This window comes from Nerophis ophidion, linkage group LG07 (genome assembly GCF_033978795.1).
Source record: "Nerophis ophidion isolate RoL-2023_Sa linkage group LG07, RoL_Noph_v1.0, whole genome shotgun sequence".
NCBI lineage: Eukaryota > Metazoa > Chordata > Actinopteri > Syngnathiformes > Syngnathidae > Nerophis > Nerophis ophidion.
Window position 1 is genome coordinate 52,887,508 of NC_084617.1, and position 12,784 is coordinate 52,900,291.

Here is a 12,784-nt window from a genome sequence, read left to right on the forward strand (position 1 = left end):
TTTTTATTGAAATATCAATAAAAATATGATCTAAACAAACTTTGTTGAAAGTTCGACTCAGCCAGAGGTACAGTTGCTGTTCCTCTTGCCAAAATGCCAAACAGAGTTGCAGGATGGGGAAACAATCAGGAGCACCGAAACAAGCTCACTAGTTAGCTAACCATTCTAGCTAGTTTACTTGTTGCCTTCATACGCTCTCCGAGGCACAATATTGACGGCTGTCTACTTTGCTGCTAATCATATTTGAATGATTACAATCCGAACACTGTTAGTGCCAAACCAGTTGTAATTTTGGAGCATTTATTAGCAGCTAATGAGAAGGTATATAAAAAAAAACAATTGTAATGGTAAGTGGCACCTGATTCCCTTGCTCAGAGAGCGAGCATCATTACTACTAATGGAAATCTACTAGTACCAGGAGCAAAAACATGTGCTTGGCAAAAAACTGTGTTGTACAGAGCTGCTTCCCAGTGAAATAGGTTGCCTTGTGTTAAGGGCGTCAAAAAATGTCTAAAAACACTACTACACTAAAGACTGTTTTTATTCCCTATTTTATATATGATGGATTGTAGTACTGTTTGTGTAGCATTTTATGGACATATTATTTGTTATTGAGTGTCTTTTTTCTAAATGTATTGTCAAGATTTTATTTAGATGTTATTGATGTCTTGTGTGATGGACACCAGGAAGATCAGGGGTTACTGTGTAGCAACTAATGGGGATCCATTTTAAACAAGGAAGCAAATAAACCCATTGAGCTATTCAGCCACTCACAGTGTATCTCTTCTATCAATGAGATGTTTTCTATGAAACTGCATGATTTTCTGTTTTGGGTGATGTTTGGCAGCCCATATGAAAGGCTTTTAGGGGGGCAGTTCGGGCTAAGGGTCCTCTTTTATAGTGTTTAGCCCAGTTTTTAACCAGTTTAAGAGTGTGTTCACTGTGTTACGTCTCACCTGGTAAAATGTCAGCCTACAGCTCCAGCTCTAATGACAATGTTTTTGAAACCGCACTAATTAGAGACCGTGGTAGTTTTGTGCTTTTCGCAGGCCAATTTGAGCCTTCACGGGACTGTATGTTGGTCCCCTAGGTCAGGGTGCTTGAAAGACATTCTTCCGTATTTACTCCATCACTCCCGTCATCATAAGGCTTAAAGGGGAGCTGCATTTTTTTGGGAATTTTGCCTATCGTTCAAAATCAATATGAGAGACCATTACAACAGATGATATTTATACATTTTTTCACATTCTAAATATTAAATAAATGCAATCAAAAGTTTGCTTATAATGGAGCCTATGCAAGCTGCGCAATTCCGCCTACAGAGCACTTAAAAAAACATCCCAACACCTTCATTGAGGTTTTATTTACATGATGTAAATATATATGTAATGTAGTACATTTATAATAACATTTAATTCAATAATATTTTTTTTTCTACATCACAGATTATTACTCACTGCAGACTTCATGAGAGCAAACAAACATCCCTTACTGTGCAATGTCTGCTCTCATTAGGATGCCGACTGCTGGGATGTTCATTTATTCCCATTTAGGTCAAGGATGTCTCATAATCCTTACGTAGAAACAGGGTGCAAGGGGGACCAAGCGTCTTTTCATGTCAGTCTGGCCGTTTTCGGGTCCTAAATGGCTGTCAATGTCTACCAACTTGTTGGAATACCGACTCAGACTTCTTCTGTCTAAATGGGCTGCATGTTTTATGATTGACAAAAAACTTACAGGATCAAGGAAGCGAGAAAGCAGTAGAGCACTCGATGATGTAAACATAGGGACACACACGAGTGATCACGGCGCTGCTATAAATAGTTTGTCTGCATTAGCGCTTATAATAACAATATCAGTAATACTTTATTAATATTCTATTCACAAAATGTAAATGGAGTATTTTTGGCGGTTTTTGAATGGTTATTTATTGCATTTCAAGGCCGAAATGATGGAGCTCCCTTTGGTTCTGCTGTAAGCGGACGTTTATTTAGGTTTATTTAATATTTAGAATGCATTCAATAAAATGACCCGTCCGTTGTCATATCTTTCATAATGATGGTAAACGATAGACAAAATTGCCAAACTTGCACAAGATTCTGACTTAGAAACCTTGAAATTGATACCACAGATTATTATTGTGTCGTTTTGAAGCATGATCTCCTTCTGCTTCACAACAATTAGATAATGTTCATTCATACCTGTTTCAAAATTAATTGCCATGTGAAATATTCCTCTTTTCAGCTCAAACCAGTTTGGCTATTTTTGTCACACCTCTGCCATCAACAAGGCATTTGGAGAACTGCCACTAAGGTTTTTTTTGTTTTTTGTATTGCTATGTGTGTATTCTGTCTAAAACTTAGGTTCTTTAATTTTAGTCTATTAGAGAAACATTCTTTATACCATATTTACTTTCAACGGTATATAGTATTCACCTGCACAATCCAATTCAAGATGTGTAGTGAAGTCTGGTTATTTTTTACAAAGCTGTCCTCCATGAAGTGGTGAGTGCCTCATATTCATGAGGTTTTTCCTTAATGACATCATATAATCCTGGGACTTTTGAATCGACGTTTCAACACCTCTTCTTTCAAAATTGGAGCAAACAAATGAGGAAGATGATATATTTTCATTTAATTTAATTTGCTTAATTGGGACAGTGCACATTAATCAACTATTTAATAAACAGTGTAAATGCGCCGGACTTAACATAAATGCTAATATATGTTAGAGGCAGGCGACACTTTGGCAAGTTTTTTTTTTAATAGAGCACTTTAATTTGCAAGTCCTCCACAGATGGATAAAAATTACAAGAAGGCGAATACAGTCATAGATGAAAATAATATCATCATTTTCCTTTGAAACCTCAATTTATAAACTTCATTGCTTCTTAAACTGGGTTTGTTAATTAAGAAAAGTTTGTAGAATGAAGGAAATTTCTCTATAAGAAACGATGTAAATACAAATAATGTAAGTAAGTACATTTTATTTATAAAGCGCTTTTCACAGATAAAATCACAAAGCGTTGCACAAAACATAGGTGGAGTAAAACAACAATTCAATCAAAACAACAGGGGTAACATCATGAAAAGGATGCAAGGTGGATTAAAAATGATAGTTTGCATTGCATAAGGTGCATTAACCTATACTAAAAAGAAAAGTTTTCAAATGTTTCTTAAAAGTATTAACACAGTCATTTAATGGGTTCCAGCCTCTTCAAAAGTCCATATTTTAGTTAAGGTTTGTATACTTTAAACACCATACGTAATGCTATACAGTACTGTATATCAAACATAACAAGGAGGTGATTAATTAACTGTCTCTTTAATAACAAGCTAAAACAACAGCAATGACTACCTGAACTGTGCTCTATGCGCTGCTCTGCCAGCACGCGCCCTTACAAAAAATCTGAAATCACAAAAATGTTTAAACTTTATTTGACAACCGCTTTACCACAATAATGAACATAAACATTTTTTAAATCCACTTACAGTACACATCGGCAAAGAAGCAGATCACAAGAGAAGATTAAGAGGCAGACACAGGGCAGAGAGTTGGGCGGGGATTTGAGTGTGTGTGTGTGTGTACGCTCTTTGAAAACATGCTGCTAAACAAGACGTGTTGTAATTCCTCTGCTGTAAAATAAATCCACTTTAGAATATATTTTTCCACAAAAGTCAGTTCTAATCACAATTAAAAACTTGCGGCATCCTCAATCTCTTAAATACGAGCAAGCACAAAATGGTTCCCAGCGGGATACAAAATGAATGATGTGTTCATACACAGACACTTGAGGTATATTTGGCACGTTAAAAAAAACGGAAAGTTCCCAAATGAAGCGGTTGGTAAATCAAAGTTCCGCTGTATTACTGTTATAATGTTAGTTTTGCAAAATAGGTGACCGTTGATGTTGCTTGCGGGTAGGTTCCTAAGTCTGGTCCGGCACCTTCAAGGTCCCATGTGTCTGCAATTGTCAGTGACGCTCATGGTGGAAAGAAGCAGCACGCATACAAGACAGAAATCATCGGGGGAGTGGTAGTGCACACTCCTATTCAGGTATAGTGCCCCTAAAATAAAAGTTGTGTTTGTAAAAAAAAAATGTTTAGCACATAGAGTAGACACAGACATGTCTTGGTGATTGGGAAGATGGTGATGTTTCAGAATGAATCAGAGGACACTGAGAAGAAGGGCATCAAGCCTGGTGTGCTGAGGTCCAGCTACTGTGTGAAGCAAGGCAATGTTGTGAGTACACCTCTACCGTCTAACTTCAAAGGAGGATGAGCATGGGAAACTGACATGTTTTCCAGAGGAAAAGCTGGAAGAGACGCTTTTTTACCCTTGATAACAACGCGGTCAGTTACTACAAGTCTGAGATGGTGAGGACGGCCTGCTGATCTTCATCTGTGCTCCTCTTCTTCATCGGCTTATGTCTGCTGTGTTTGTGTGCCAGGATAAGGAGCCTCTGCGAGCCATTCCCCTTCGGGACATTCAGAAGGTCCATGAATGCCTCGTCAAGTCAGGGTGAGTCAGTGTGACCGTGGAGTTTCCAGTTCTTGCTTTCTCACAATCTTGCTCATGCACTTGAAATTGATTATAAACATATGCCGGGTGTGCTCATCCAGATAATGTTTTGTCTGAAATGTTTGCATCACAAACGCACCATTAGTAATAAAACCGCTAGTTGTGACCACAATAAACTTAACTGACTTTACACCTAAACAATAAAAAGCTACAGTAAGGAAATAGGCCTACAGTACATTTAAAGTTGGGAACATGAATTTAAATGTGGTTGAAGTTCATTTAAATTAGTTAAAACTCATAAAAGATGCACTATTACATACATTCTAGCATGTGTAAAGATTTTATTATCATTTTTTGTTTCAGTCATTCATTCCTTTGAATATTCTCATTAACTCAGTTAACCAGTATTAACCAGTTTCGGCGATACTAGTATCTACTTGTTATCTGATGGATATCAAAATTCACATTATTTACCCACTGCGAGTGATCTAATTAAATTGAATAAGCTACATAACAACCAAGCACCGTAGCAATGGCAGAAAAACAGGCAATACATTTATAAGGAAGGTTACAGCACTTCAATTTTTCCACATTTTATGATACTGCCTAATTCCAAAATGGAATAAATACATTTTGTCCTCATAATTTTAAAGACAATACCCCGTAATGACAATGTGATTTTTTTATTATTTTTTTTTATTCATTTATTCAAAATAAAAACAAAAATAATCATATTTACATAAGTATTCACAGCCTTTGCTCAATACTGTGTTGATGCTACAGCTTCAAGTATTTTTGAATTTGATGCCACAGGTTTGGCACACCTATCTTTGGGCAGTTTCACCCATTTCTCTTTGCAGCACCTCTCAAGCTCCATCAGATTGGATGGGAAGCGTTGGTTTTCATCCAGGATGTTTCTGTACATTTCTGCATTCATCTTTGCTTCTAACCTGACTAGTCTCCCAGTTACTGCCACTGAAAAACACTCCCACAGCACAATGCTGCCACCGCCATTCTTCACTGTAGGGATAGTATTGGCCTGGTGTTGAGTGGTGCCTGATTTCCTTTAAATATGATGACCGGCATTCACGCCGAAGAGTTAAATTTTTGTCTCATCAGACCAGACAAATGGCTTCCGACTGGCCACTATACCATACAGGCCTTGTTGGTGGGTTGCTGCATAGATGGTTGTCTTTTCTGGAAACTTCCTCTCTTTCCACGGAGCAATGCTGTAGCTCTGACAGAATGACCATCTGTCATTATGGTGGTATTTGGAGAGTCAAGTGTTTTCTGAGGTGGTAGTTGGTAGAAAGAAAAGTTTGAGAACCTCTGTTCTAGGTCATGGGACAACTAGAACTAGAACAAGAGCTAGTGGCATAATTTGATCCACTACCAAGTAAATGCAGGGCAAGTATTGTTTAAAAAAAAAAAAAGGAAAAAAGTGATTTAAAAAAAAAAAATATATAATAATTTTCAAATGTTAACACTGCTAAAATATCAACCATTATGTGCAGGTATTCATGAAAAAAAATATCAGTTGTGTTTGGCAAATTACTTTAAAAAAACAATTATAGATAGTACCTCTTTACTTTGCCAAAAAAGTAATTAATTTAGTAACGGTATTACTCTTTAATAAATGTAATTAATTACTCAAGAAAGTAATTATTGTTGCTTTAAAAAAAAACTAAACATTTTGAATATCTGGCATATGTAGTTGAACGACATTTCGTGAAAGCAGAGTGTGATTGTGTGCCTTTTTTTAAAAGGCTGTGCCTGTTGCCAAGGGATGTGTGATGTCAGTGAGAGAGCCAGACAGAGCTGCATAGATCAGCTGTGTTTGTTAGCTCTTGCAGGACAGCAGCTCTGTTGAATCCTTTCACTGGACTTGGCTGCTAATTTACGCCAGCAATCCACAATGAAACAAAAGAAAAACTAAGTCAAGCCAATGTTTGTGCTGGCTAAACAAAGCTAGTTTAAAATGAACTTGAATTGACAATGTGGTGTGTGGACTGAAAAGTAACATTAGCACAAATAAACCAAGAAAAAAATAGACATTTTGACTTTGATGACCCCTTGGTGAAAAATTTAATACATTTTTTGACCCTTCTAGTTTGTGATATCATGTTCCATTTTGTGTCCATCAGTGATCTGCTGCTGCGAGACAACCTGTTTGAGATCATCACTGGATCCCGAACCTTCTATGTTCAGGTAAAACTCTAAATACTGATACATTGGACCAACATTTTTGTACAAGGAGATTATTGTTAAGTGGTTATCTTGCAAAGCAGCAGGTGTTTTGTAATGTTTTTCTTGAAATGCTCCACTGCTGATGTGTAACACAAGCTTTGTTTTTTGCGAAACGGCCGCAGCCATCTGTTACCATAACAACAACAACATCCTGTTGCTCCCTTCCCACGGGAGGACAGCTGAGAGAAATGGCAAGCGTATTGTTTTTTTTGTGCAAGAAAAAGGGAAGCATGACAGAATATTATAATTGGATATTTATGTTTAAGTCACAGATATGTTTTTCTATGTAGCTTAAGTACTTGCAACACTGCACAAGTTGCATATACTGTAGGTCTCATAAATACTGCACCATGACATACATGGCCAAGGCCTGTACAGTACATAGATTGTCTTTATTCTTACACACGTTCCATTAATAGTTGACCATCATTAAACTCTGTCTCCTGTGTGTATAAATAGTGTGCTGTGACCAACATCTTTGTCACTACGTGCTGATTGACCATGAGCTCATAGTCGTCTGGTACAGTTCCCCAATATTGTAGTGTGTCCAGTCATTGTGTTCTAAGTCTATACTGCTATAATGTCCAGGCGTGTTTAAAACAGTAAAGTTATAGAAAGCCCACAATTGAGTATTATGTAGCAGATGCATTGTAGGTCATTTAAGAGAAAAAATGGGTACACAGACAGTTATAACATGGCATCTTCTCTCCATAGACCGACTCCCCAGAGGACATGCATGGCTGGATCAGGGACATCGAGATGAAGATTCAGGATTTCAGAGGCCCCCTGAAGGTAGTAACACTGTAACACCACCCTTTGGATGTTGCAACTTTTTTCCATTACTTTTATAAATGAAACCCTGGTCAATGTAACGTGGCTGTTTTGACAGGAATTTGAAGAAAAAAAAAAACGAATTGGGTACTTATATTCAAAGATTCAAGAAACTTTATTGCCATACCAGCACACACGAAACACATGAGATGGCACGAAATTTAATACCTGAAGTTCCCGATTTAGCTTAAAGCTGTTTTATTCAACTTGTGGCCCGCAGGCTAAATCCGGCCAGCCAAGGCTTTTCATTTGACCCGCCAATCATCACAGAAATAGGCTTGATGAAACCATTTAATTTAGGGTTGCTCATGCATGCTGTACTCCCGCCTCCACACAGGAGGCAAAGGCATTTGTGTCATGATGAAGCAACAGTGGGGTGAGTTGAAGAAGACTACTAATTCAGCTTTGAAAAAAAATCTAAATAAATTGTAAATATCTGACTTAACGGCGGATGGACAACAAAGTATAATTATTTTGCATTGTAAAGGTGTATAACGGTGCCACTTCATGTAATTTATTAGCAATTTTGCACTTGTTTGCATTCCTTTACCATTGCATATGCTTCACCACTTTGACAACTTCCTCTAAGGTGTCTAAAATAGTTTGTTTGAAACACACCGGTGCCTTTTGCCCCGAGCAAGTGCCCAAGTCATTGTTTCCTGTCGGACTGTGTCTAAAATAGTTTGTTTGAAACACACCGGTGCCTTTTGCCCCGAGCAAGTGCCCAAGTCATTGTTTCCTGTCGGACCTTTTAAGCGACGGACACTGTTCTAGACAAGAAGCAACACTGACAGAAATCCACACGTATAAGCTTCATCACGAAACTTGGTCAAATCTTTGTTTGTAGTTACTGTGCAAAAAGATATTTATTTTGTTTTTTATTGAAATTTCTGCCTTTGTTATGTATTTTGTACTTGTGGTCATGTTGATATTTATCTGAGTAACTCTGGGCGATAAGAGCTTGTTCAATACGTCTTGCTAAATTTGACCGGTGAAGGGTAATAACGCTACACTTTAGGTTTAAATGTGATGAGTCACATTCCGTTACATGTGTGCAATGTTTGTTGTGCTGTAGATGTTGTTTATATGCGTCAACAGATGTAGTTGTGTGAATGTATTGGCACTTAACCTTCCATTTTATTCAGGTAAAATACACAATGCGTGTTATATTTTTGTAATTTTTATTTTGTGTTCATATTTTCAGTCTGACGTCCTAAATGAAAAAGAAAATTAAGAAATACAACTTAGGAAGGAAAATAATTCAAAAGAAGAAATATCAATCCCCACCAAAGCTTCTGGAGCTTCTGTTTCTCCATACTTTTAGCTAGCTGCACACGCTGTAATTGAGTAGCAAGGGCAGAATAATGAATTTGTTGACAGTGCAGTGTGAAAGCTAATGTGTTTACTTTGTAATTAAGTAATCTAAGTGTCAAAAGAATATAACCCACGGAGGCACTTTCTGAGAAAAAAAAATCCACATTTTAATGTTCGGCCCCCAAGCCTTTGGACTCTTGAAACTAGCTGAAAAACCCTGGCCTAAAAATTACCACAATAACAATAGTATGTAGATAATAACTCAATTAGAATAGGATATAAGTATATAGGTTTATGAATAGCATAGGTTTATAAGAATAAATTATAATCCACGTAAAATTAAACTGAGCCATATTTCGATACCTTTGTTGCATATGACATCACGTCTGGCTCAAACACTTGGCAGGCAAATAAGCACTCAAGCAGTACTTATAGCGGTCTCAAGTCGGACTGCTTCTAGCTAATGCCTGACAGAAAAACACTCAAACTTATGGTAAGGTTCCACTTTTCTGAATGTGCTGGCTAGATGCTATTGCACATTGGATTTGCCATATACATGCTATATGCTACATGGCGATTTCAACACCTCCAAATTTGGTAATGGAAAAAATTTTTTTTTTTAGACCAGATATAAATCGTACTTTTTATGCAATCATTTCCAAATAATTAAATTACGTGTTTTCTCTTGGAGGCGATAATTCTGCTTGAATAAAATATGTCTGTAAGTAAAAATGTAGATTTGCACATTGCTTGCAAAATTTGCAACTTAAAACTTCTGTTTTGAATAAAATGATATGGTAAATAAAAATGTAGTATTGTACATTGTATGCAAATAAATAATCAAGTAAATAATTGAGATTACTGTATAGTTTTAGTAAGTGGATTAACGCAGGCTATTCCCTGAAGTATCTTGGGCTTCTTGTTAGTGTGTACTGACAATTTACTCTTCATTGCACATGTAATATATCACAATATTGATGTTAAAATGCGTTATAATTCCACAAGAGTTTTGCAGCAGCACACATGCATACAGCTGTCGGGTTTGGCTGTGCAGAGCAACTGCTTTAGTGGTCACTCCGTGCATTGTCCTCCATTACATGGTGTCAACATACATACCTTGTGTAAATCATTCCAACATAGTAAGATATTTTTTAGGTGGAGTTTGTGGTTGTTGCGGTCTTGTTTGCCTCTTAAAGAGTTGCATTTCCCCCGCTCGGCTCGATGCTGTTTCAGATGCTGGAAAAAATTTTGTTGTGCTGCTACCTTTTCTACAGAAACTTTGCAGCTTGCATTCACTTGTTCCGCGTCTGTAACTGCAATTCTAAAGCACTGACGACACTTTTCTTTGGAAGAAATGTCTCGCTCTCGAAAGCATTAGCATTAGCCTTGTTCTGCTATGCTTGTGGATCTCCACTAAAGAAGTAAGAAGGTGGGCGAGGGCTACGGAAGCTCATAGGGTCCCAAAAATATGCCGGAGCAAGAGGAGAAAAACATTTATGTTATGTTTTTTAAATTGTCTGAATTTATTGGTAAAATCGATATATGCCCAAGGCCTAACTTAATGTACAGTTTTTAGGGTGCAACAAAAAACTATATTCAGCTTACTGGTAAAGACTACTTCCTGCCAGCACACCGTAGCCTATACACTACTGCCATCTAATGTATTAAAATTGAAACTGCATTCAAAGTCTACTATATACTGTAATACTTGCCAATGAGACTCAGCTGTCTCAAAAAGTTTATGATGTAGAAAAAAAACTTAAGTACATTTCTAGTTTGTAACAGATTTGAGACATTTTCTACATTTAAGTGTATACCAAATGGAATCGAATTGAATCTTGATTAATCGATTTAGAACCTTATGAATAGAGTTGGAATCGATTTTGGAAATTGGCCATGATACCTAACCCTACTGGACCGCACAGTTATCAGTATTAGCTTACTGTTAAATGTTATATCAACAAAATAGGATTTTATTATTAAACAAATTAACATTTGAACATGAAGACACAAACGGATGTACTGAAAATTAGACCGCTGAGTGGCGGGAATCTGTAGTCCAGATGTGCCTGCCTGATTAAGACATAACACTGGGAGCAGCCAAAGGTCCATCTACTTGTATATTTGTTGAGACATGTTTGTAAAAATCTTGGGTTTTGAAATATTTTGTCAAGAAAGCCAATTACATGTAGTTTTGAAAAGAATAAAAGTCTGAAATGTTTTAATAGGCACTGTATGCAGTCTGAAAGCCAACTAAAAAAGATGAGTCAACCCATAACTCCGTTTGATGTTGTGGAAAATAGATTGTTTTTACAAAGAGTACAATATGTATTAAATACATACAATCTGTATGTAAATATTGTCAATGATTCATAAAAAAATGCTGGATTAAACTTGTTAGAATTGTGGTACATACTGCTTCGTTCTCATCACAGTGCACACCAATGATTGCAAGAAGCCGCTGCTCACCATAATGTGGTCAAACAAACACAAATCCAAACTATTGTTCAACGTTGGCAGTGGTCTTCTTGAGTGAAGTGGAAAGTGAAAGCTTCTGATCATCCTTTTGTTTTTCGCCATAGGGGTTTTCATTTAAAAGAGCTTCATCTCTCTATCGAAGTCACAAAGCTTCTGCGTGTCAAGTTCGACGAGGCGAAGAGCACCGCCCAGCGCTCACCAAGTCATGCTCCGTGACGCCGGGCTGGCAGCCGTGGATGCCTATCCTCCCACCTGGGTCTGCCATCATTGATGCGGAAGACGACGACGACAGCGCTTTCAGCGCCATGCCTACCTTTGCTTCACTCTCCTCCTCCCCCAACTCATCCTCCACCTCCTCCTCCTCCAATTCCCTCTCCACCCTAGCTTCTTGCCCCACCGCGCCCTCCTGTGGACTGGGTATCCTCACCGCATCCGGGGATGCGGCGTGTGGCCGTCGCCGGCACCGCTCGCAGCCCCAGTCTCACACAGCGTGCACTTTCCCCTTCAACTTGGAGGATGACAGCATCCGTACCACTGATGTCTAGGTTATGTTTAGTTATTGGACGCAAATGTAAGTGGTCATGTAGTATTCCTTGTATAAAAGGTGACCTGCTATTAGGGCCCCTCCCCGCAGGTCAAATGGTCGTGTTACAGGTAAAATGGGGATATACAGTGTTGTACTCACAGAGGAATGTTAAAAAATAGGATGAAGCCTTTTGTTGATGTTAATGTATATTGTGCAGCTTCTTCCGAAAACTTGAAAAACTTAATTGTTCTTGCAGGGCTGCAAACGATGGCACATGCTTTTAACCCCTGGCACTTGTCTACAATCAGACAAAAAATAGCATGCTATAAATACTCAGGCATGTGACTTTTATTGTTCATAATATTTTCTTATAGTATTCTTTCCAGAGAGACACATGACACAAATGTCTCACAGTTACCTTTATTAACATTCAACAAGCATTTCCTGACCACAAGTGAAAGTGGAAAAACTCAAAGTTGAGAAACAAGCTCATTCTTTTTTTTCTTTAATTTTTTTGTAATAAACAGGTTTTTATACATGAAACCATATTAACACCATATTAAATAATATAGCAACACTATATGGTACTTGATGAAGAATATACTGCTGACTAGCAGGTTGAATGGTGTCTAAATGTGGTTCATGTTTTCCCCTGTAGCATTATAAAGGTTTATAACGCTGCCACTTCATGTAATTTATTAGCAATTTTGCACTTGTTTTTATTCCTTTACCACTGCATACGCTTCACCACTTTTGACAACTTCCTCTAAGGTGTCTAAAATAGTTTGTATTGAAACACACCGGTGCCTTCAACTCATGCTTGAATCCCTTAATTTTCCTCCTTTTATATTAAATCCTGTTTTTGTA

General features: G+C 37.6%; 1 protein-coding gene and 1 long non-coding RNA gene across 2 annotated transcripts in view; one reads left to right on the top strand and one right to left on the bottom strand.

The window, feature by feature from the left end:
• plekha2 (pleckstrin homology domain containing A2) overlaps positions 1–12,784 on the top strand; it is a 53,430-nt gene extending 40,646 nt beyond the window's left edge. The window contains exons 6-12 of the mRNA XM_061906433.1: positions 3,925–4,056; positions 4,162–4,242; positions 4,308–4,376; positions 4,451–4,521; positions 6,666–6,729; positions 7,483–7,560; positions 11,496–12,784. Of these exons, the coding sequence (XP_061762417.1) occupies positions 3,925–4,056; positions 4,162–4,242; positions 4,308–4,376; positions 4,451–4,521; positions 6,666–6,729; positions 7,483–7,560; positions 11,496–11,936 (936 nt within the window). The 3' untranslated portion in view covers positions 11,937–12,784. The remainder of the gene's footprint in view (positions 1–3,924; positions 4,057–4,161; positions 4,243–4,307; positions 4,377–4,450; positions 4,522–6,665; positions 6,730–7,482; positions 7,561–11,495) is intronic.
• Positions 3,415–10,443, bottom strand: LOC133556478 (uncharacterized). The gene is made up of 2 exons (XR_009807527.1): positions 10,030–10,443; positions 3,415–5,811 (listed from the first exon to the last, which is right to left on the bottom strand). It is a non-coding gene; the product is annotated as an uncharacterized LOC133556478 (long non-coding RNA).